This window comes from Zonotrichia leucophrys, chromosome 5 (genome assembly GCF_028769735.1).
Source record: "Zonotrichia leucophrys gambelii isolate GWCS_2022_RI chromosome 5, RI_Zleu_2.0, whole genome shotgun sequence".
Classification (NCBI taxonomy): domain Eukaryota; kingdom Metazoa; phylum Chordata; class Aves; order Passeriformes; family Passerellidae; genus Zonotrichia; species Zonotrichia leucophrys.
In genome coordinates, this window is record NC_088175.1 from 59,246,136 (window position 1) to 59,272,479 (window position 26,344).

At 43.7% G+C, this 26,344-nt stretch overlaps 1 protein-coding gene across 1 annotated transcript in view; it reads right to left on the reverse strand.

Annotated features, from left to right (window-relative positions):
* Positions 1-26,344, reverse strand: part of SOS2 (SOS Ras/Rho guanine nucleotide exchange factor 2) — a 57,125-nt gene extending 30,781 nt beyond the window's left edge. The window contains exons 1-6 of the mRNA XM_064715917.1: positions 26,105-26,344; positions 10,964-11,089; positions 7,624-7,755; positions 6,133-6,297; positions 5,178-5,381; positions 3,207-3,350 (exon numbers count right to left, since the gene is read on the reverse strand). Of these exons, the coding sequence (XP_064571987.1) occupies positions 3,207-3,350; positions 5,178-5,381; positions 6,133-6,297; positions 7,624-7,755; positions 10,964-11,089; positions 26,105-26,191 (858 nt within the window). The 5' untranslated portion in view covers positions 26,192-26,344. The remainder of the gene's footprint in view (positions 1-3,206; positions 3,351-5,177; positions 5,382-6,132; positions 6,298-7,623; positions 7,756-10,963; positions 11,090-26,104) is intronic.

Consider the following 26,344-nt stretch of genomic DNA (forward strand, 5'->3'; position numbering starts at 1 on the left):
GCCAGGCTCTGGATTTGGGAATGCCAACCCCACCAAAGCTTGTTTGAACACTGCTGAAGGCTCCAGTCCCAGTGCAACTGCAGGAGCCAGGCCAGCATTTCCTGACTCTCGGCTGTCTTCTGGAATTATTTTATATTTTTACTGCATTTACAATTGCTTTCAGTTTCTTCCACTCAGACTTCAATCAGTGTTTTTATGTTCTGGGTTTGTTTTATGAACATGAGATTAAAATGAACTGCATTAGGGATCTTCCTAAAGAGATGAATGATTTTAAAAGGGTTTTATGCTTGAAATGCTGCAAAAGTGACTGAAATATGGAATTCTGGAATATTGAAAGGGATGGCTTTTGGCTGAAGGAGGGCAGGGATGGATGGGAGATTGGGAATTGGGAATTCCTGGCTGGGCTGGAATTGCCAGAGCAGCTGTGGCTGCCCCTGCATCCCTGCAGTGCCAAGGCCAGGCTGGACACTGGGGCACCCTGGGACACAGTGGGGGTGTCCCTGCCATGGCAGGGGTGGCACTGGGTGGGGTTTGAGGTCCCTGCCCACCCAAACCCTTCTGGGATTCTGTGGCAGCACCGCCCTGATGTCCCTGTAAGGATCCCAGGGCAGGATGTGGGCCTGGACTGGGCTTTGCCCATTTCCCCCCTGGCTGTGTGCACTGCTCCCACCTTTGTTCCTTTGTATTGGAATATGAATCCCAGTATCACCAGTTAGATTGTGCCTGGGCCAGTGTGACCCTCGCTGCTGAGCCAAGGCACAGCTGTGCTGTATCACCCCAGAGACACCTTTGGCTTGCTGGTGGTCTCAGCTGGGCACCAAACAAGTCCAGGCTTGTTAGGAGCTCTGTTTACCTCAGGAAGAGGCTTCAGGCGAAGGTGAAGAGAAAAAAGGAGGGATTCTGCCGGAGGGTTATATGCAGTGGTTTATTCCATGGTTATAGAGGTCTGAGTCTTGGGGAGACCTCCAACAGAATCCCGAGCACATGGCTGGGGTCACCTTTTAAGCTCAGGGGGTGGGGAGGGGACAGGTGAGCCACCAACCAGGTGGGGGGGCGGGGTCTCAGGGGAGAATGACAGCTGGACAGGCCAATGACCTCTGGGCCTGAGGGGCATCCTTTGAATTCAACCAACCACACGACGCCTTTGCTGGAATGTTAAGCCTGACTGACAGGACTCACTCAGCATGGGGGCAAGGGGGAAGGGGAACAGATATTGCCACACCTGGGGAGGGACCCGGGACCCAGAAGTCTAAAACAGGACATTACAACACACTACAACACCTTTGTGGATACTTAAAACTCCTCTGATGGAAACACAAACAGCAGAAAATGAATTTACAACCTACTGACAACCCCTTGTTCCATCAGCTGCCCTGAGAAGATCCCTTCAGAAACTTTCTGCCCTGTCCTCAACCATCCATTTCCCACTTCTGGGTGTTTCTGAATTTCCTCCACACCAGCAAAAAATATTTTATTTTTCCCACACACAAAACCAATGTTTTATTTCCCCCACACTTCCTTATCTCAAAACCACGACAATATTTATGTTTTTAAACCTTCCAGGGAGCTGATGCCGAAAAAAACAGACAAAGCAGGAAGACTCCAGCTTGCAAGGCTTGTTTGGTTTTAATTATCCTTCCCAAGAAGTTGAAGGACCTTTTTAATGGCAACACTAAATGAACAATGCTGGCAGGGAGATAAGCAGAGCAAATAAACACTTCACTCTGCTATCTCCCTTTAATGATTCCTTCTGCAAACACTGACACAAAGATGATCTCAGCCGGGACATGATCACACCAACAGCTCACTCACTGAGCAGGTCTTGCCCCATACTAACTGAATTCATAAATTCAAATATATTACCTTCATAAAAAGCTTGGAAAAATAATCTGGACTTCATTTCCCCTTCAAGTTTTTCAGTGAATGAAAAATCAGATGAGATTTTCACTCACTGAAAAGGATTTGTTTCCATTAAGGCACTGGATGACTCAGAGCAGCTTTTGCAATAAAATCTGATTTTTTTCCAGGATAATGCTGCACTATTTCAAATTTAAGGGTTATTTTAATAGTTTCAATATCATAACTGCTTTAATCCATTGATCAAACACTTCTCCTTATCATTACAAAGCAATTATGCTTCAATAACTGCTAAGATTTGGTCAGCTGGACTTTCCTACATGAGTGGTTATTGAAGCAATGCCAGGAAAACTTTATCTTTATGGTCTTTTCCTAAATGAGTGGCACCTGTGCCCAAAAATCACTGTTTTTTACAGCCACAAAATTGTAATTATTCTCCAGGTGGTGCTGGGGTGTTCATGCAACATTCAGATCTTAAAAATGGAGGATACATAAAAGTAAAATTCAAAGTTAATACAAAAGTTTAATTAATATAAATAGAACAAAAATAAAATAATATATAAATAAAAACTTTAATTTTTTAAATGAACATCATAATTTTCAGATAAAACCAAAAATTTGCCATTCACTCACTTTGTTTCTTCACATTGTCAGTGGGATAGAAAAGGTTGTGGGGGAGGAGAAGTGCTCTGAAGGTTTTGTTGTGATTATTATCACTCTTTCTTTTAGTTACTGTTAATAAAGTTTTGTTTAGACCCTTTTAAGGTTTTGAGCTTTGCCTTTCTCCCAATCCTCCCTCCCAGCAGGAACTGGGTGCTGGGATTGGGCAGCACTGAACCCTCCACACTCCTGGATGCACTGGCTGGAAATCTCAAAACTGGCGAAATCTCAAACTGGTGAACCAAAACCATGGAGCCACAATATTTCCTGAAGAATCCTTAAGATTTTTTTTCTCCTGAGAAGCTGAGAAACCTCAAGAACAAAATGTAAACATTGATTATCTGCTGCTGTGGAATGCAACAGGTGCATCTGGGATTGGTCTCATGTGGTTGTTTCTGATTAATGGCCAATCACAGTCAGCTGGCTCTCTCTTTGTTATCATTGTTTCTTTTTCTATTCTTAGCCAGCCTTCTGATGAAATCCTTTCTTCTATTCTTTTAGTATAGTTTTAATATAATATATATCATAAAATAATAAATCAGCCTTCTGAAACATGGAGTCAGATCCTCGTCTCTTCCCTCATCCAAGAACCCCTGTGAACACCAGCACAAAACCACTACACCCAATTTGAGTGATTTAATAAAAATAAACATAAAAACCCCCTAAACCAACCAAATGAAACACCAAACCTCTGCCAGGTCCTCAAAGCAGCTGCCAGCCAGGGGGTGAGGGCTGCTTTCATCTGTCATTTCCACAGTGTCCTCAATCAGGCCCAAAAGCTTCACTGTCAGCTCGTGGATGTCCGAGATGTTGCTGAATATCACATCAATGTCCTGCAAGCACAGAACAGGGCTGAGTCCTGCCTGGGATCATTTATTTGGAGCATGTGAATATTGCAGTGGGTTTTGTCTGAAGCAGGAGGTAAATGGAGAGGTGTTGAGTCTTAACTTCTTTTTGGCCAAGGTTGGGATTAAACAACTACATGGAATTTTGTGTTTGGACTCAGGTGTTTATTAGTTCATATCTTTGTTACAGTCTCACAGACCCTGAGCTCTGCAGCACTTCACTCCAACAAACTAAAAATGGAGCCCCATCTCTCTCTCTTTACAAGGCCTTTTAAGGATAAACTGTCCAATTAAATGACACCTCAATTATTTTCACTTTTAACCCAATAACCAACCACCCATGGCTGCAATGGGGACTTTTTAAATCCAATTACACAAAACCACCCAAACCCACGGAGAAGAAGGTGAAGAAGAAGGAGCAGCCTCCACCCTCAAACCTCCATCTTGTTTTATGTATATTCCTGTATTCTAAACCCCAAACTCTGAGTTTCCCACCCTGTGATATCACACACTTCTATCCAAACCCCACACCCACAATCCCAGCTCTGTCATTCCATTCTGGAAGCTTCTCCACGGCCTCAGGTCAGTGCAGGGTTCTCCTGGGGGTCAGAGCCTGGCAGCACAGAAAGTCTGGAATTCTCAGCAATTCCCAGGGTTCCAACAGAAAGCAGGAAAAGTGAAGCTCCGTGGTGTTCCCAGCCCTCCAGGCTTCCCTGAGCACATCCAGCCTTGCCCAATTTCAGAGCATCCTTCCCAGGAACTGCTGGAAAAGCATTCCTGCCCTCCCTGCTCCTCCTTGTCCCCCCCAGCACAGCAGGAAGGAGCTGATTTATTCTGGAGCTGATTTACAGGAGGAATTTACAGCAGCTCCAAGCTCAGATGCTCCAAACCACAGGTGCAGCTAAAGCAGCTCCTGGGCTGGGAATGGAGCTGGACTGGGCAGCTTCCTTCCCAAATCCTAACTGTGGATTTTCCATTCCCCACACTCCATGAGGAGCCCCTTCCCCAGCTCAGTGCCTTGGATTCCCTCTCTGAATTCAAATTTCTCTGCCCCAACCTCCCACTGACCTCCAGGCAGTGCCCAGAGCATGGGAACCCTCTTGTGGGAACATCAAACCCTGAAATTTTTCATTCCCAAAAGAATATTCCTCAGCTCCCAACAAGGCTCCCTTCTGCTCCCACCATCTTCACTGGAATTCCACCCCACATCTGCACAATTCCATCAGCTCCTAAGGACTTCCACACCCAGCTGGGATGGCAATGGCTCCTGCTGCCTCTTTTGAACCTGCTGGTACCACCTGCAAATCCCAGTTCAGCTTCTGTCCCCTTCTCCTTGCCCACAGGAAGGGAGAATCAATCTCTCCTTACTCCTCCTGAGAACAGAATTTGCCACAAGGACAATTCCAATCAAATATTTCAATCATTTCTCCAACTCCTTCACACATAGAGAATCCACAGCCAGAGGCTGCTTTGATTGGAATTTCTCCAGATAAGGGGCAGCCTGTAAATGTCAGTTCAAGCACTCACTGCACATGCAGGTAGATGACTTAATTTATGTCTTAAGCAGAAGTGAAATTATTACCTAAATGACCAAAATAATCCAGCTGCTGCTGGATCTGACAGGGAATTGTTCCCATTAAACTCCACTCCCATTAATGGCAATTCCCCCACTGGATTTCACACACAGCCAACTCTCATTATTCACTGACAGCCAATAAATCAAATTTGACTTCACCTCCAACCCAGTAAATGCAAAATGGGTAAGTTCTGGCTGCTAATGGAGCAATTAGCACTGCTGATCAATGAAGGACTCACGTGAGGTGTGAAGAGTCTCCTGTTGGACAGAAAAGCCTCCCGGAATACTTTGATGATCAGGTTGAGCTCCCTCAGGTACTGCCTCTCCTCTGCAATCTCATTTCTCACCAGCTCGTAGTAGTTGAGCTCCCCAGAAGAAGAGGGCTCATCCTCACACAGAGAAACCAAGCCAATCTCATCCTGATCAAACATATCCATCAAAACCTGCCAAAGAAATGCAGAAATTACACCCAGCCAGGCCTTCACACGTGGCCCCAGCTCAGCCATTTCAGTGTGTTCAGAGAAATCCTCGGGGTTTTTAATACAATCCTTGCTGTGTTCACTTTCACAAGGGAGTAATATTTCAACTTTGGCAGCAGGAGGCTGCAGCACTTGCCAAAGCCATTTTCCCCCTTGGAAGTGAGCACGACCTAGAAAACAAGTTACAATTCATGCAGAATCAACTTGGAAAACAAGGAATCTTGCATAAGCCTTGGACAAAACCTCCTGCTGAAGATAAAACCGAACAAAAATGTTTCTCATTTTAATGGGCATGAAAACTAAAGGTCTTTTCTGTGTTAGGAAGGAGAGCTGCCACGACAAAGTGACATCAGGAGGGTGTGACAGCAGAGAAATGAAGGACAACATCAATTTCTGGCCTTAAGCTTGTAAAGGCTCCTGCTGCTCCAAAATTTAGGCAGGCTCAACTTAAATTTCTGCTGTGACAGATCTGCCATGAAGAAGGAGAGAAGCTTTGCCTTTAAATTTTTGCTGTGACAGGTCTGGCATGAACAAGGAGAGAAGCTTTGCCTTTGACTTGAATTTTTGCTGTGAGAGATCTGCCATGAACAAGGAGAGAAGCTTTGCCTTTGAGTCAAAGCAGGCTCTCCCTCTGATCCTCCTCTGAACACACCTTCCAGATCAAATCAAATGGAACAAATCACCTCTAAATACTGCTTGAATGCCAAGGCCTTACCTTATCAGCACACATGGATACTTTAATGTCCTGCTGGGAGATCTCAAAGTGTCGGATATTGAACACGTAATTTCCAGCCAGCTTTAAAATGTCAGCTGAGATGTATTCCAAGACAGCCACGATATACAGAGAGACATGGTAATCCACCTTGTAGCCCAGGACCTCCTGCAAAGGGAAAACAACACAAAACAAATGGAATTTATTCCAGAAATTCATCTAGAATGACAATAAACACATTGAATTTTCTACTGAAATGGATTTTGGCTGTGGTGATAATTTACACTAATGGAACACCCAGAGCTGAGACATCAAATGGAAATTGGAAATCTGCCTGGAAGGAGATGCTTGTAAATACTTGTGTTATTCTGCAGTGTTTTCAGAGAGGAAAAGCTACAGAACTTGAAATAATCCCTCCTCTAAAAATGACAGTCCTAAAAATAGAATTCATTTAAGGAAGGGACTCCAGTGGAATTATTCTGTATTTAAATTTCCCTCTCTGTCTGTGCTTATTGCAGGACTCTGACCCCAATGTGGACTCTTGAGAACAGAGTAGGTTTCACTTTCAAGGAATCATGGAATGGTTTGGGTGGGAAGGGACCTTAAAGATCATCTCCTCCACCCCCTGCCACAGCAACTGAGCACTCAGCACTCCATAAAATAATGGAACTTTAGTAATGGGAGTCTGAAGAGAGAAAACCCAGGATGAATGTAGGACATTATCCCTGGGAAGGTGCTCCATGTCCTGCACAGCTTGCACCCTGCAGCCTTTCACCTGCCAATAAATGCAGCTGACCTTGTGCATTTGAATAAGGCAGACTTGCTCTCATTGTGCGTTGGTGCATCCTCTAAAAATCAGATTCTGGGCCTGATTTCACACTTCTACACCAGATTTCACCAGTGGTGTTTAGGAAGATGTTATTTAATGCTGTTTCCTCTCTTGACATCCTCCCCCTCTCATTAACCCTCAGGAACTGAGATGTTGTGTAAGTGAACACAGCAAGGAGACCTGAAAAGTGCTTTAATTTCTGCTTATGCTCCAATAAAGTTTTCTCAACAGCTGGAAACACCTCTGCAGGTCTCTTGATTTTTAAACCTGAGGCAGCAGTGACATTCAGCAGGGACTGAAAGGACACTGCCACATCTTGGTTGACAGTACACAAGGAACAGGATCTGCTGTTCCCTCTTCTATTTTGGCTTCTGCAGCATTTTGAAACAAATAAAGGCATCAAAGCAGCCCTGCTGAAGCAGGGAAGTATTTGAGTTTTGTTTATGTTAAAAACTAACTAATCCTATTTCAAAGTAGAGTAATGGATTAACACACTGATGTACTGATGATGAATTTAAGGATTTACTTTCACTACACAATATAATAAATTCAGATTTATGGTGATTCTTTACTCCCTCTGCCAAGGAGAAAAACTTCTTAAATTTCACACAAATTAAAGAAATACACGAAAGGTGATGCTGGGGGGCAGGAGAGGTGAGAGGTACCTTCAGTAAGGGATGGATTTTGTCCACAGGGAGCAGGAGGGGGTTCCTCCTTTTCCGCTTCTCGATGGCCGACTGCGCGTCAGCGATGGCCCACTTGTCTATGGGGTGGGGAAACGTCTTCTGCACCCGCTCCTGAAACACACACAGCTCTGAGCCCAGCCACAGCCACCACGGAGGCTTCAACACAACAGCACAGCAAATTCTTCCCCTCCAGGACAGGCGATTCTCCTCCTCCTCAGTGCTTGCAACACCTCCTCCTAATTGTTCTCTCCTTACCCAGCCTGGCTTCTCTCTCTCAGCAATGCTGAACAAGCTCCCTTCCCTGAGCACCAAGGATCCTTCCAATCTCCTAAAATCTCTGATCTTTTCAAGAGCAGCAGGGAGGTTTCAGTCTCCACCTCCAGTGGGAGATGTTCCTGCCATGGTAGGAGTTGGATATGGATGGTTTTTAAGATCCCTTCCAACCCAGACTATTCTGTGAGCCAGGATCCCAAAATACAAACACCATCAGGAAGTGCTGAACACTTTACAGCCCACAAAAAACCCCAAATTGATATTGTTGCTATTTCAGAAAATAGTGTAACTTGCCCTACATCAGATCAAGTTTATGGCAGGAATGAAAAGCCGAAGGAAGAGCTGGAAAAAAACGGTGAAATATTTGTGTCCCTTTGACTGAATGACTTTTGCACATATGCCAAGACCTAACAGAGAAGCAGATTTTCTTAGAGGCAGCTTTTAAACCTTTGCAGGGTCCATTTAATGCCAGCTTTCTGATCAGCCCCCAGGGTGACACAGGGTGACACAGGGTGACATTCCCTCCTGGAGAGCAGCCCCCAAATGACCCTTCCTTCAGGTCCTAGAAAAATGCAGCTAAGGTGGCATTCAGCCATTCTCCAGCTTAAAATCATGGAGTTCCAGCTTAAAATCATGGAGTTCCAGCTTAAAATCATGGAGTTCCAGGCTGGCTTGGGTTGGAAGGGAGTTAAATCCCATCCAGTGCCACCTCCCACTGTGCCAGGCTCTGGGAATTCCATCCCAGCCAGGAATTCCTTCCCAACATCCAACCTAAGACAAACCTGCTGTGCTCCAACACTGCTTCCCTCTGTCCCTTCAGGAACCATTTGAAGGGATGCTTCTACTTTTAAAACATTTTTAATTTGAGATTTTTAGACCTTGATCTGGCAAATACTTAAGGACAACATCTTGGACAAACAGTTCCATTAGCTGCAGGCTGTTATGTAAATATCTGAGGATAAACTTCAGAGATCACAGCTCTCATGGTTTCCCTTTACAGCTAAGAACAGCTGAGGAGCAGATCCAATCCCAAGGGCTCTTAAGAACTATTAAATTTTACTTTTAATTTAGTGATATAATAATGTTCATGCACCAGTATTAAAAATGCCCATAAATTAATAATTAATGTTGAATAAAGGGCATCTAATAAAAACCTAAAACCCTTTGGGCAATTATTGGGCCAATACATATATACATACATATACCCATATAAATATAAATAATTATTTATAAATATACATTATTAAAATAAATATATACACGTCATACATATATATAATGTTAAAAATACATACATATATATTAAACTATATAAGTATATAAATTTACCTATATATAAAATTTTCTTTCATTTCCAAGACACGCACAAATAATTTATATTAATACAGACATATAATAATTGTCACACTCATATAATTTATATTCTTTTATATATATATACACATATTTTATGTATATGTATATACATATACTATATATTATAATATATATATATGATTTTTAATATATATGAATATCTATTTTTGAAATTCACATAAGCTATCACCATACCAAAGCAGCCATCAAATTCGTGGATGAGGGCTGCAAAATCCTGTGACCTAAAGTCCCAGGAACATCCAACTCTATTCCCTCAGCTGCACAACCCAGGCCTGACAACAGTAACCTTTCATTGAAATATTTAAATTTTTTTCTTGCATAGTGATGTCAAAAAAGTAGGAAAATTTCTTAAATTCATTGTAGATTCAACAGCAGGAAATCCTTCAAAGCATTTTGTATTTACAGGAGGAATTTACAGCAGCTCCAAGCTCAGATTCTCTAAACCACAGGTGCAGCTAAAGCAGCTCCTGGGCTGGGAATGGAGCAGGACTGGGCAGCTTCCTTCCCAAATCCTAATTGTGGATTTTCCATTCCCCACATTCCATGAGGGAAAATTCCCACAATTTCCATCCTGAAGCACTGGGTAAAAAAAAATGATTTTCCAGTTAAATTTGCTTTAAAAATCTAAATAGAATGAGAGAATCCCAGAATAGTTTGGGTTGGAAGGGACATTAAAGCTCATCCAGTTCCAATCCCTGCCATGGGACACCCTGCACCATCCCAGGCTGCTCCAAACCCATCCAGCCTGGTCTGGGCACTGCCAGGGATCCAGGGGCAGCCACAAAGTCATGGCAGGAAGCTCTGAGTGTCACTGTCACATTTTTTCAAAAATCCCTTTGCCAGGATTTCTTCTCCTGGGAAGCTGAGAACCCTCAGAGAAAAATAAACAAGAATGATCTGATTTGCTTCTCCTGTGTTTTGCTCCTTTGGAATGTGGTTTGGACATTGCTTGATTGGTTTCATGTGAATTGTTTTTACTTAATGGCCAATAGCAGCCAGCTGTGTTGGGACTCTGGAAGAGAGAGTCAGGAGTTTTCATTATCATTCTTGTTAAGCCTTCTGGCTGTATCCTTTCTGTATTATTTAGTGTAATATACTATACTGTAATATACTATGCTGTAATATACTATACTGTAATATACTAAACTATAATATACTATACTGTAATATACTGTACTGTAATATACTATACTGTAATATACTGTAATATGCTGTAATATACTATACTGTAATATACTATACTGTAATATACTGTAATATACTATACTGTAATATACTGTAATATACTATACTGTAATATACTGTAATATGCTGTAATATACTATACTATAATATACTGTAATATACTATACTGTAATATACTGTAATATGCTGTAATATACCATACTATAATATACTATACTGTAATATACTATACTATACTGTAATATACTATACTGTAATATGCTGTAATATACTATACTATATTGTAATATACTATACTATAATATAATATCACATAATATAATAAATTAGCCTTCTAAGAACACGGAGTCAGATTCATCATTTCCTCCTTTGTCCCAGGGAGCTGCAAATTCAGCCCTGTGGGTTTGCAGCCTGCATTGCCCAAACCACCCCCAACAATATCAGCCATTCCAGAGCCCAGGCTGGTTCCTGGCCCCATTCCCACCTCCACGTCCTGCACGGTGCGTGGCTGGGCGATGCACAGCTTGTTCAGCAGCTGCAGGATCAGCTCCTCAATGTAGTACAGGGAATCCTCCTTGGCTGACAGGTTGGGGTGAACCTGCTGCTGCACCTGGCCAGAGCAATTCAGAGAATCAGTGTCACCATCACAGTGGCTGAAAAATCCTCTTTGCACAGGGTTCTTCTCCTGGGAAACTGAGAAGCCTCAGAGAAAAAGGAAAACAATAATTATCTGATTTGCTTCTCTTGTGTTTTGCTGCTTTGCAATGTGGTTTGGGCATTGCTTACCCACAGGTGATTGTTTCATTGGTTTCAGGTGAATTGTTTTAACTTAATGACCAATCACAGCCAGACTGTGTTGGGGGCTCTGGAAGGAGTCAGGAGTTTTCATTATCATTTTTTGTAGCCTTCTGTCTGTATCCTTTCTCTATTCTTTAGTATAGTCTTAGTATAATGTAATAATAATATAGAATGTAATAATAACATTAAATATATTAAATATATGTTTAAATTAAATATATTAAATTATACATATATTAAATATTAAATATAATGTAATAATGATAAATACAATGTAACAATAATATAACAAGAATATAATATAATAGAATAGAATGTAATATAATATAGTAATATAATATAGTACCCATATATCATATAGCATATCACATATCATATAGCATATCTCATATCATATTATTTATCATATCATAATAAATTAGCCTTCTAAGAACATGGAGTCCGATTCATCATTTCCTCCTTCGTCCTGGAACCCAGCAGATATCACAAATTAGGATTTTTTTCATGGAAAGCTGGGCCTAAAAATGAATCCCAGCAAAAGCAGGATAGCTCTGGATTGCAGTGCTGCAAATTCACACATTTTTCACGTTTCTCACACGTTTTCCTCTGGAGTTAGGGTGGGAATTGCTATTGCTGCCAAGCTGGCAGCTCTGTGGAATCCCAGACTCCGTGTTTGCCATGAGGGAGGGAGGAGTGCCAAGGCAAGGCAATTCCTGCCAGCACTGGAGCGAAACCTTCCCTGTGGGCACCTGGGAGTTACTCAGGGCCTGGGTGAGTCACTGCTCTGACGTTACCGACCCCGAACATGTGATGGATAAATGAGTGCTGGAGTCACTGCCTGCAGCCGCTCACCCTGCCTGGGGCACTGAGCAGGGAGCAGCCCACACCCACCAGGGAAGGGCAAGGAAAAGCTGCTGCCCTCCTCTCTGCTTTTATCTCACCTCATGGGATTAATCCCAGCTTTGGTTCCCCAGGCTAAACTAGACCAGAACACCCAAACCAGGCAACCTCAGCATGTGCCCATACAGGAAGGGCCACAATGAACTCATCCTGGCTCAGCAGGGCTCTTGTGCTACTAAAAATCCCCCCCAGACAAACCATCCCACCTTAAAAAGCAAAATGAAGCACTCAGGGCTTGGTCTCCATGCTCAGTTTTCCCTGGCAGCCTCTGAGTCAGGAAAGTGCTCACCAGATCTCAAACTATAGCCAAAAGATTTGTGAGGAAGACAATCCAGGGAAATCCCCTTCTCTCCCCACACAAATCCCATGTAAATCACCTCCAGAAACTCACTCACATTGGTATTCACAGGACAAGCGGGGTGGCAAGACAGAAACATCTCTGGGCTGAATTCTGTTGCTTTGAAATAAAGGCACAGCCCCTTCCAAAGCCCAGGGAGCACCTCCCAAACACTGGGGGGCTCTGAGGGCTTCCTCCAAATCAAGGAGAATCCCAGGATGGTCTGAGTTTGAAAGGACCTTCAGGATCATCCTGTTCCTCTCCTGCCATGGCAGGGACACCTCCCACCATCCCAGGGTGCCCCAATGTCCAGCCTGGCCTGGGCACTGCCAGGGATCCAGGGGCAGCCACGGCAGCTCTGGCAATTCTATTCCACAGCTCCCCAGCCAAGAATTCCCAATTCCCCATCTAACCCTGCCCTCTGTGAACTTGGATCCAGCTGCCCAGTCTTGTTATAAAGTTATTTTATACCCCTTAAACCTAATTTTGCCTTCTGTGCCTCAAACACGAATCTCTTCTTTACACAACTGATTCCCAGCTGCCACAAGATCCTGAAATAAAGAAAAAACCCTCAAGAAAACCAAACCCACTCCTTGAAAGCTCCTCCTTAAGACAGCAGGTTTCCAACAACAGCCAGGGCATTTTGTGCTCTTCCTGAACGTGAGAGTTTCATTCCCACAACAATGGCAGAGCAGGAAGCGCTGGCTGTGTCCCAGAGCAGCGCTGCAGCAGGAGCAGGCCCAGCAGGGCGATCCAAGGGAATTCTGTCCCACAGCGAGCCCTCAGCGGTGCTGCACAGAACTGACACCAACAGCAGCAGGAGAGGAGGAGGATCGGGAGAAGATGGGAGCTCCCATTCCCTGACCAGAGCTCTTCTCCTCCCTGCAGTCACTCATTTCAGACTTCGCTGCACAGAAATGGTTTTATTTGCACCTGACTGCAGTTCCCAGTGTGACCGCTCACGGCACAAACTTTCACCGACAGCGCATCCCCTGAACCTCCCTGGGGCACACGGGTGTGCATGAGGCTGAGGAGCAGAGCCCTCCTCACACAGTGCCAGGAATCTCAGCTTCACTTTAGGAATCCTGGATTAGGAGGGACCTTAAACACCATCCCATCCCACCCCTGCCATGGCAGGGACACCTCCCACTGTCCCAGGGTGCCCCAGTGTCCAGCCTGGCCTTGGGCACTGCCAGGGATCCAGGGGCAGCCACAGCTGCTCTGGCAATTCCAGCCCAGCCAGGAATTCCCAATTCCCAATCTCCCATCCATCCCTGCCCTCTGGCACTGGGAGCCATTCCCTGGCTCCTGTCCCTCCATCCCTTGTCCCCAGTCCCTCTCCAGCTCTCCTGGAGCCCCTTCAGGCCCTGCCAGGGGCTCTCAGGTCCCCCTGGATCCTTCCCTTCCCCATGTGAACATTCCCAGTTATCCTGTTTCCCCAGCAGAGGTGCATTTTTGAACCATTTTGGCTCCTGGGAGGTAACTCCTGCACAGAATTCCTGGAATTGCCTCACCCATGGATCCAATTCCCCTTTTCCCAGCTCTCCCAGTGCCCATCCTTCCTGGTTTTCAGCTCTTTCCTGTGGAACAGCTCCTAAATCCTGTGGGTTTAATCAAACCCCAGCTGGTTTTCCCCCTAAAATGCGAGGATTTGATCAATTCCTGAACCTGGATGGACCAACAGCAACAACTTCTGTCCCTTCAGGCCCTGCCAGGGGCTCTGAGCTCTCCCTGGAGCCTTCTCCTCTCCAGGGGAACATTCCCAGCTCTTCCAGCCTTCCCTCATTTCTGTTCCATCCCTCAAACCACCTCTGTGGCCCTCTCTAAGTCCTGCAGTCAATTTTCCTTCAAAAGGAGCAAAGCCAACAGCAAAGCCCAACATCTCCTGGTTCAGACAACTCTCCCCAGAGGATCTGGAAGCTCAGCTGCCTCTGGAAATGAATCTGCAGCACCCTGAGAGCTCCCAGAGGCGCTTCTGCACTCCCTGCCTTCCAGAGAAGTCATTTGGACATAAATGCTGAGAGGAAAAAACCGATTTCATCTCAAGACAATGTTTGTCAGAGCAAAACAAAAATGCTGCAATAAAAGCTGGGCACCAGCTGATCCAATGAGATGCCACTGGATCAAGGAGAGAACATTTATTCTGTAAAGAACTCCCCAAACCCTGACTGAGAACATTTATTCTTTAGAGAACTCCCCAAATCCTGACTGAGAACATTTATTCTTTAAAGAATTCCCCAAATCCTGAGAACATTTATTCTTTAAAGAACTCCCCAAATCCTGACTGAGAACATTTATTCTTTAAAGAACTCCCCAAATCCTGACTGAGAACATTTATTCTTTACAGAATTCCCCAAATCCTGACTGAGAACATTTATTCTTCAGAGAACTCCCCAAATCCTGACTGAGAACATTTATTCTTCAAAGAACTCCCCAAATCCTGACTGAGAACATTTTTTACCTATTTTATCTATGAAACATCAGAGTGTGTGGAGTCATTAAAGAGAGATTAGAATTAGCAGAAATAACTAATTTTTAGTGTCATTTACAAAGGTTTAGTCCAAGTTGTTCCAATGAAAAGAAATTAAACAAGGGTGGCATTTAAGCTTGGCCTTAGGGCCTTTCTGGGGGACATAATTTTATTTTACATTGAAATTCCTAAACTGCTCCTTCTCTTGCTCCTCAGCTTTTCCCCATTCTCCCACCCTTGATGAAAATCCTCAAAAGCTTCTCCTCAAAATTTTCAGGATTTTCAGGATTTTCTCCTCAAAATTTTAAGCATTTTCATTTGATGAAAATCCTCAAAAGCTTCTCCTCAAAATTCCTTCTCAGTGAGATGTTATTAATCCTCAGAGCAAAGAGTCTGCTCAGAAAGGATGAGGATAAAACTTTTCATGGAGATAAATGGTATTAAAACTAGAAACAACCTGATCTTATTTAATTTTTTAACCAATATAATGGGTTAATTATGAATTCAGGATTTGAATTCACAGGAATTCTGGATCTCAGACTTCAGGAAATGCAGAAGTTCAGAGTAGAAAAGAAATTATCAAAGGGTTTCATTTGAAATGATAAAAAACTGAGGGAAAAAGTAGAGAAAAATAGAGATCTGCAAGAAGTTCTTTTTAGCCTTTTCTGAGACAAACCAACAGCTTGGCTACAACACCTAAATATATTTTTACTTAATAGATTATTTTGGTAGTGAAAGCACATCCAGAAAGCTCCAGCTGTTCCACAGAGAGCACTTGAGCAAAACAAGAGATTTTTCATTTAAAAACCCCCAAGAACAGAAAATTCCCAAATCCATGATGTGCACATTGAGTCTGCAGCAGCACAGTCCACCACAAAAACATGGATTCATCTTCCCGAAATATTTGCTAAAAATATCCCAGTTTTCTACCCATATTCAAAACTACATTTTCAGAAAATGGAATTCCAGTGTTACCTGAGATTTCAGAACAGGAAGTTTTTAATTTAAATTGATTTTTTTAATTTAATTTTTTTTAAATCAGTGTTTTAATTCCTTCTTATCTTTTCTCTCCTAAAGATAACCCTGACCACAAGAAACACAAAACATCTGCTCCAAAGACATTTTTAACCCCTCATCTGGATGATGCTCCAGAGGAAGAAGGGAACCAAATGGAGCAACTTAAAGATTCCATTGTTCATTGAAAGGGGACAGCACTGATATTCCCAATTTTCAAGCATTATTCTTTAGAAAGAACCACAAAGATTTAAATACTTGAAGAGAAATCCCCAATAAAAATGCACTGTCAACTTTTTAAAAATAAAAACACTGATTTCTTATTTTATTTCCAGCACAGCAATTTCTGGCTGGCCTGTCTTTCTTAAATCAGACTAAAACATGCTGAGAGAGGAACAGCATGAAGCAGTCCCTTAAGTAAAAGAGAATTTTTATCTACATACAACATTTGGCTTTTTTACTGAAGCATGGTTAGCAAAATAAAATTATCCCTCAACTGACTGTACAGGGGTATTAAAAATTATCTTACTCCACCACTTTGGTGGAAATGTGATTTTTTTTTTTCATCTTTAGCTGTGTAAATAATCTCCTACAGAATATTCTAGTTGAGGGGAGGGTGAATTAAAGCAGGAATGATGGGTGGTACAGACAGGATCCGACTGAAACAGCATCAAAGGCTGTCCTGAAATCTCCTGGGAAAGCTGCTTGGTGCCTACAGAAAAAAACCCACATTTAAAATTACACAAATACACACAAATTCTTCTTTAATTAATTATTGTTTTCTTTTTATATAGAGTCAAGGAGAAGCTAAAATGGGGGTTTGTTTACATGTCCACAAACTATATATATATATGTGTGTGTGTGTATATATATATATATGTGTGTGTGTGTGTGTGTATATATGTGTGTATATATATACATATGTGTGTGTGTGTGTATATATGTGTGTGTTTATATATATATATATATATATATATATGTGTGTGTGTGTGTGTGTATATATATATATACACACATTTTAATCTTCAAACCTGATGGAAAGTGAAGTGTTTGGAATTGATCCATGCACAAAATGCTTTGTTGAAATGGAGATGAAGCCTGAGGGAGCCCAGCACAGGCTCTGGCAGTGACAGGGAGGGACACACCTCGAGGTGGCTGTGCCCTCAGGGAATGAACATTTGGGGCATTTCTGAAGGGGTTTGGAGTGAGTCGGAGATGGGACCTCTGAGATTTTACATTTTGGGATTTATTTTCTTATCCTGTACAGGAAGGGTGAGTTGGGCTCACACCTTCACTGCAGGGCTCAGAAGGTCACAAGACCCTCAGTTATAAGACTTTTTAATGATTTATTGATAATAAACCACCACCAACGAGGATATTTATGTTTTTAACCCAATCCTTAAATATTTCATCTCATGGACCCACGCTGCAGTGTGAGCTTTCTTAGCCACTCCTGTTATGGCACACAAACCCACAGTGCTGCATCCTACACTCCTTGTTTACCTCTGGAACTGCTTTTATTTCTGTATCTTAAACTCTAAACTTTGCTTTGCTTAGCTCAGTGTGTCTCTGTTTTAATTGATAAATCCACATTCTCACTTCTGGCTGCTCAGTTTGGGAGCCTTTCCCAAGGTCTCAGCCCAAACCCTGGGTTTAATTCTGATTTCTGCTCACAGGCCCAGAGCTCCTAAGGAAGGAAAAATCCTTCCTTAGGATTTTTCCTCCTGAGAAGCTGAGAGACCTCAGGAACACAATGTTAACAAATAACAAAATATTTATTTGCTGCTGTGGAATGCAACAGGTGTGTCTGGGATTGGTCTCTGTGGTTGTTTTTAATTAATGGCCAGTCACAGTCAGCTGGCTCCGACTCAGGTCAGTCACAAGATTTTATTATCATTCTTTCTTTTTCTATTCTTAGCCAGCTTTCTGATTAAATAATTTCTTCTATTCTTTCAGTATAGTTTTAATGTAATATATATCATAAAATAATAAATCAGCCTTCTGAAACATGGAGTCAGATCCTCATCTCTTCCTGGGACCCCTGTGAGCACGGTCACAGCCCTGGGTGCAGGAAAATCAGGTTTTGCACATGAGTAACCTCAGGAAGCACTGGCGGGAAAGGCTGGCACGGAGGCAATCAGTGAGGTCATTGGGAAAGCAAATCCCAGAGTGCACAGCTCCTCTGGAGCTGATTGATCAGATAACAAATCCCAGAGCGCACAGCTCCTCTGGAGCTGATTGATTAGATAACAAATCCCAGAGCGCACAGCTCCTCTGGAGCTGATTGATTAGATAACAAATCCCAGAGCGCACAGCTCCTCTGGAGCCGATCAGAGAACAAATCCCAGAGCGCACAGCTCCTCTGGAGCCGATCAGATAAATCCCAGAGCGCACAGCTCCTCTGGAGCTGATCAGAGAACAAATCCCAGAGCGCACAGCTCCTCTGGAGCTGATTGATTAGATAACAAATCCCAGAGCGCACAGCTCCTCTGGAGCTGATTGATTAGATAACAAATCCCAGAGTGCACAGCTCCTCTGGAGCTGATCAGATAAATCCCAGAGCGCACAGCTCCTCTGGAGCCGATCAGAGAACAAATCCCAGAGCGCACAGCTCCTCTGGAGCTGATTGATCAGATAACAAATCCCAGAGTGCACAGCTCCTCTGGAGCCGATCAGAGAACAAATCCCAGAGTGCACAGCTCCTCTGGAGCTGATTGATTAGATAACAAATCCCAGAGCGCACAGCTCCTCTGGAGCTGATCAGATAAGGGTGACTGTGCAGAGACAGGGCTGGAAGCAGCAGAGCAGGGGAGGTGGGAGATGAGAAGGTGGGAACAGCACCCACCATTGGATTTGGGATTGGGATTGGGGAGCTGAATCCCAGCAGCCAAGGGCTCTGGGGGTTTTTGATCCAAGGCAAGGCAAACACCAATTCCCATGTGAACGGCACAGATGGGAAGTGTTCCTCCTGCTGGAGCTGCCAAGGAAATCCCAGTGAGCACCTGGGAGCTCAAATCCACCTTCAGCTCACAACTCTCCTGCTGCTGTTTGCCAGCCACGGGTTCCTGTGGCAGGAACTTGGTTACAGTGAAAAAAAGCATGAAAATAACAAATTTCAGTAACAGGACCAGGCTGATGCATCCATAGATGGTTCCAGGCTGATGCATCCATAAATCCCAGACTGGTTTGGGTTGGAGGAATGTTTAACCCATCCCATTCCAGATCCCTGCCATGGGCAGGGACACCTCCCACTATCCCAGGTCACTCAAATTCGCTGCAGGCTGCAAAGGTCCAGGCTTCTGAGCTCAAATAAACGCATTTATGAGAAGCTCAATGACCTGAGAGATTTCAAACCTAAATGTAACTATTTGTTTTAACAAGCAGCTTTGCTGTTGGAATTATAATGCATTAAATAATAATAAATACTAATGGAATTAAAATGCTTTGAACAAGAATCCATTATAATGAGGCTAAAATACATTAAATAATTCCTAAGGGGAGCCTGGTCCTGCCATGGAAACATGCATGGAATAAATCTGGACACCCTGCACCTCCTGACCTCAACCCCAACCTCACACATCACAACACAGAAACTCCCACAGGTTTAAAAATACAGAAGCACTGAACTAATGTAAACTCAAAAAAAGTCCTCAAAATGCTCCTTTATATCTGTCTGTGCAACACTTGCTAAGAATGAACCCTTTAGTCATGCTCTGGAAATTTGATGAGTGGTCCAGAGCAATGGTGGAATTGTTTTAGAAAATGCAAATAGTGCCCAGAGCCAGGATGATCCCAACATGTGGTGCCCGTGGGGTTTAACTGTGAGTGGAGCAGGGAGAACACCCAAACTGAGAATCCCTGGGAGATGCTCCTGAGCTTAGTTTGGAAAAATCAAACAGCAGAGCAGCCGAACACACGGCTCTTGTTGACAGAAATACATTCTGAATTGGCCAGTGCACACAAATCCCAATGATGGGATCCTGGGATGCTTTGGGTTGGATTGAAACCCATCCAGTGCCACCCCTGCCATGGCAGGGACACTCCCACTGTCCCAGGGTGTGCCAGTGTCCAGCCTGGCCTTGGGCACTGCCAGGGATCCAGCAATTCCCAATTCCCAATCTCCCACCCATCCCTGCCCCTGGCACTGGGAGCCATTCCCTGGCTCCTGTCCCTCCATGCCTTGTGAAACGTAAGCTCAGGACACACAGGAATGCTGTAAGGTGAATAAATCCATGTCTATAAATTCCTCACACTCCTCACTGCTTTCAAATTTACACTCTAATTCTCTGCGGTTTTTTTTGGGTTTTTTTCCTGGCCTTATAAATCTGTTCCAAGGGAATCCTTCAGCAGCTGCTGGTTGGTGTTTAGGGGCTGCTTTAGGTCACATTCCAGAGAGATCAGGAAAAGAAAATAAAAGGAACAGAAATTTATTCCAGGTACCAATAGAAGGTATTCGGTACAAGTGAATTTTTCGACTACAATTCCCAAAATCCTTTTGTGCAACTCAGATCCAGGATGTTAAACTGGGACCTCCAGTGGGCTGGAGGGAGTGACACACTCAGCTGCTGCCTCTGGAATTCCCACAGGAATGCAATCCCATCAAATAATTCCTACAGAACTGGGATCACAGGATCAACCTGCAAATAATTCCCACAGGACTGGAATCCCATGAAATAATTCCCACAGGACAGGGATCCCAGTATCAACATGAAAAATAATTAATACAGGACTGGAATCCCAGTATCAACCTGCAAAATAACTCACACAGGACTGGAATTCCATCAAATAATTCCTACAGAACTGGGATCCCAGTATCAACCTGCAAAATAGCTCACACAGGACTGGGATCCCAGTCAATAATTCATACAGAACTGGGATCCCAGTATCAACCTGTAAAATAATTCATACAGGACTGGAATCTCATTCAATAATTCACAGTGAACTGGAATCCCAATATGAACCTGCAAAATAATTCCCACAGGACTGGAATCCAGTGTTAACCTGTAAAATAACTCACACAGGACTGGAATCCCATTTAATAATTCCCACAGGACTGGGATCCCCGTATCAATCTGCAAAATAATTAATACAGGACTGAAATCCCATTATTAACCTGTGAAATAACTCACACAGGATTGGAATCCCATTCAATAATTCCCACAGGACTGAAATCCCAGTATCAACCTGACAAATAATTCACACAGACTGGAATCCCATTCAATAATTCATACAGGACTGGGATCCCAGTATCAACCTGTAAAATAATTCATACAGCACTGGAATCCCAGTATTAACCTGCAAAATAATTCACACAGGACTGGAATCCCATTCAATAATTCATACAGAATTGAAATCCCAGTCTCAACCTTTAAAATAATTCCCACAGGACTGGAATCCAATTCAATAATTCACAGAGGTCTGAAATTCCAGTATCAACCTTTAAAATAATTCATACAGCACTGGAATCCCAGTATCAACCTGCAAAATAATTAATACAGGACTGAAATCCCATTATTAACCTGTGAAATAACTCACACAGGCTTGAAATCCCATTCAATAATTCCCACAGGACTGAAATCCCAGTATCAACCTGCAAATAATTTATCCAGGACTGGAATCCCAGTATTAACCTGTAAAATAATTCACACAGGACTGGGATCCCATTTAATAATTCACACAGGACTGGGATCCCAGTCTCAAACTGTAAAATAATTCCCATAGGACTGGAATCCCAGTATCAACCTGTAAAATAACCCACACAGGACTGAAATTCCAGCCTCAACCTGCAAAATAATTCACACAGGACTGGAATCTCATTTAATAATTCACACAGGACTGAAATCCCAATATTAACCTGTAAAATATTACATACAGGACTGGAATCCCAGTATCAAGCTGTAAAATAACTCATACAGGACTGAAATCCCAGTATTAACCTGCAAAATAATTCACACAGGACTGGAATCCCATTCAATAATTCATACAGAATTGAAATCCCAGTCTCAACCTTTAAAATAATTCCCACAGGACTGGAATCCAATTCAATAATTCACAGAGGTCTGAAATCCCAGTATCACCTGTAAAATAATTCATACAGGACTGGAATCCCAGTATCAACCTTCAAAATAATTAATACAGGACTGGAATCCCATTGTTAACCTGCAAAATAACTCACACAGGCTTGAAATCCCATTCAATAATTCCCACAGGACTGAAATCCCAGCATCAACCTCTAAAATAATAATTAATGCAGGACTGGAATCCCACTATCAACCTGCAAAATAATTCCCACAGAACCAGAATCCCTTTTAATAATTCATACAGGACTGGGATCCCATCATCAACATCCAAAATAACTCACACAGGACTGGGATCCCATTCCATAATTCCCACAGGATTGGAATCCCAGTATCAACCTGCAAAATAATTCCCCAAATAATTCCCATTATTGAATGGAATCCCATTCAATAATTCACAGAGGATTGGAATCCCAGTCTCCACCTGCAAAATAATTCCCAAAATAATTCCCATTATTGAATGGAATCCCATTCAATAATTCACAGAGGATTGGAATCCCAGTATCAACCTGCAAAATAATTCCCAAAATAATTCCCATTATTGAATGGAATCCCATTCAATAGTTCACAGAGGATTGGAATCCCAGTCTCCACCTGTAAAATACCTCAGCTCTGGGGAGTTCCATCTAGGAAAGGTGATCCCAAACCCAAAAATCAGCTTTAAAAAAGGGTTTCACCCTTTGACATCTCCCCCAGCAAAGGCCAAAGAAAGCAAAACCAACCCAAACACCGAAAACCAAACAAAAACCAAAACCAAAATCAAACCAAAAAAAAACCAAAACCAAAACCAAACAAAAAAAAACCAAAACCAAAACCTTTATCAGGATCTGCTTGGGGTGATTCACCTGCTCCAAACAGCAGCTCGAGTCACCAAACCTCAGTGATCACATCAAAAATAAAGTTTTCTTCTGATTCATTCACTCTGAAAGGATTTTATATCCAATTTCCCTCACTCCCTGCTGCATTTCCAGCACAGCAGCAGCAGAAAAGAAAGAAATAAAGTGGTTTGGAGCAAGGATGTGCTTGTCCATCTGCAGCTGGAACAGAGGCAAACACATGGAACTGTTTCTAATTTCCAACTCACAGGACCCCCAGGTGCCAGTGCCAAGGAATGTGGGCATAAAAATATGTAAAATCTGGTTTAAAGATGTTTTAAAACTTAGCTTTGGGTTTTTCCTAAAAAGACTCCCACCCTAATGTAAAAATTGTCACTCTCTACTCATCTTAAAGAGTACAAATGCATATAATTGCATTATATAAATAAAAATAAAAATTTAATAACTAAATATATATAATAAAATATAAATAAACATAAAAACATAAATAAAAATATTGTTCAAAAGACAGATTCTCCTATTTTTTTCATGTATTAAGGTAACAACTGATGTGTTTGACCATTTTTAAGTGTCCACTGCATAGAATTGAAGCAGAGCAAGAGTTTGAAAGTGGTTTGATACAAAGAAGTTACCTTAAACTTGCTGAGTGCACAACAAAGGGATTGGAGCTCTTCAAAGCATGTTCTGGACTTAAAATCCAAATAACAAAGAAATAATTTTTATTGTTAGTGAACTGCATGGGCTCCTTATCCAGCTCCACATCTTTGGGCATTTTAGAATTAAATCTTTTTCCCACTTTAACATGCACAAAGAGAACCAGAATTTATCTTCTTTTTGTGCTTTCTGTTTCTCTTCTTCAAGCAGTGATCATTTAAAGGAAAATAATGGGAATTTTTTCAGGAATGGGAAATAATGCACAGTGTATTAAAAACACAAGTTAAGAGTTAAAAAAACTCCTTTATTCCAGGTGTTTAACTAAAAAAATACTAAAGTTTATTTAAAGTTTTCACCTCAAAGCAACCTGCTTGGAGAAATCCCATCTCAGCTGGCCAACAAGTGGATTTTTAACTATCTGTAAAAAAGGCAGTGAGGATGTTTAATTAATTGGGGAATTAACAGAAAATTTGAGGATTTCACACTCTGGATTCAGTGCCAGTTCTTGAGCTCCCCTAGGAATGGTGGAATAGTTATTTTGGATAATTTCTGCCCATTTTAAGATCTGCAGCGCTTGTTTTTTATTAAAGAGTATCTTTTAACACTGATGTGCTTCCCCAGCAGGCTGACAACGATACAGTTTTGGGTTGACTCACTGATTCAGTGTGTTCACAGCAGAAATTCACATTACAGCCAGATTGCCTCATGCTCCAGGGTGGGTCCTGCACACAAGGAACTTTCCCAGGGAGCAAAAACCTGGCTGAAAGCAAACACACATTTTTACAGGCACTCACTGGCATCACAACCCTGCTTCCTCTGCTCGTTTCACCAAAATTGCTGCTTTTTTCACCAAAACCAAATGCACAAACGGAGCTGGGAAAGCAGCACGGACCCAACAACTTTTGCTGCATTTGTGCTTGAGGATGATGAAAGCACCTCTCAGTTTTAAGGGAACGTTTTGGCAGCTGTGGCTCCCGTTTGGGCAGGTGCTGGCTGGGGTTAATGCAGAGAGATGAGCCAAAGAACAGCCTGGCACTCTCTAAAGCAGCTTCCATCAGGAGATTTTGGGGTGAAGAGCACAAAATCCAGGATTCCTCAGACAGGCAATTAGTGGTTTCTATGCCAGCCACAAGACTACTTAGGCACCCAATACAAATGCAGATCTTTTATTCTATTGGAAAAAGTAACACAGAATCATTATCCAACAGCATCACTACATCTGTTCTGGGGGAAAAAGAGAAAAACAACTCACCATTGCCTAAAGTGTTTGTGTGGCAGCACCAAACCAGCAGAAAATGACGGTCAGAATTATGGAACAACCCTCAGCTTTTGGAAATCCCAGCAGGGCACTGCTCCCTCCAGCCTCAATTTATCACTTTTTTACAGTACTGGGGGTTACAAGGGAGGTGGGCTGGAGCTTCCCTGCCGTGCAAACACATCCCAAAGCCACAGATCCACCTGCTGCGTGGTTCCCCCTCTCGGCTGTGCAGTGTGGATGTGCCACAGGGCGGCACAGGTGGCCCTGGCACGGTGTCACCCCAGGGGCAGCGACAGCGCCGGGAAGGGTCAGGGGAAACACCTGGCAGGGGATGGAGGGATAAAGGAAGGAAAGAATAAAGGGGTGAAGGAGAGATGAAGGGGTGAAGGGATAAAGGAAGGAGAGAAGGGCGGGATGAAGAAGAGATGAAGGAAGGGAAGAAGAGGAGATGAAGGGATGAAGGAAGGGGTGAAGGAGGGGATGAAGGAAAGCATGGAAGAAGGGATGAAGGAAGGGGTGAAGGATGGGATGAAGAAAGGGATAAAAGAAGCGATGAAGGAAGGGATGGAGATGAAGGAGGGGATGAAGGAAAGCATGAAGGAAGTGGTGAAGGAGGGGATCAAGGAGGGGACGAAGGAAGGCATGAAGAAGGGGTGAAGGCAAGATGAAGGAAGGGAAGGAGAGAAGATGAAGGGATGAAGGAAGGGGTAAAGGAAGGGGTGAAGGAGGGGATGAAGGAAAGCATGAAGGAGGGGATCAAGGAGGGGACAAAGGAAGGGATGAAAAAGGGGTGAAGGCAAGATGAAGGAAGGGAAGAAGAGGAGATGAAAGGATGAAGGAAGGGGTAAATGATGGGATGAAGGAAAGCATGAAGGAAGGGATGAAGGATGCCATTCCCCTGCACATCAGCAACGCTATCAGGGTGCCCAGAACAGCTGTGGCCGCCCCTGGATCCCTGGCAGTGCCCAAGGCCAGGCTGGACAGGGCTTGGTGTCAGTGCAAGGTGTCCCTGCCATTTCAGGCAGTTAGAACGAGATGAGATTTAAGATCCCCTCCAAGCCAAGCCAGATCAAGCCGGGACACCAGCCCCTGGAAGCGAGAGCCGCAAGGGAAGCGCAGAGCGAACTCCAGCGAGCGCAGGTGCCCCAGCAGCTCCCGGAGCATCCCCGGCCCGGAGCGGCCCCGGCGGCGCTGAGGGAGCCGCGGGGGGCTCGGGGCGCTGCCGCGGGGCAGGGCGGGGCCGCCTCGGAGCAGGTGCCGCCGCTCGGCGCCGGGACTGACCTTGCGCAGGGCGGGCACGAAGAGGCCGCGCCATTTCGGGCCGTTCTCCTCGCCCAGGAACTCGTAGGGCTGCGGCGGCGGCTGCATGGCGGCCGCTCCGCATCGGGGCCGGCCGGGCCGCCGCGGTGTCGCTGCTCACCCTCCCGGCCGCGCCGCCATGGCTCGGCGGGGCCGCTCGGGGCTCGGCGGGGCCGCTCGGGGCGCGGGGAGGCGCCGGGCGGGGGTCGGGACGGGCCGGGC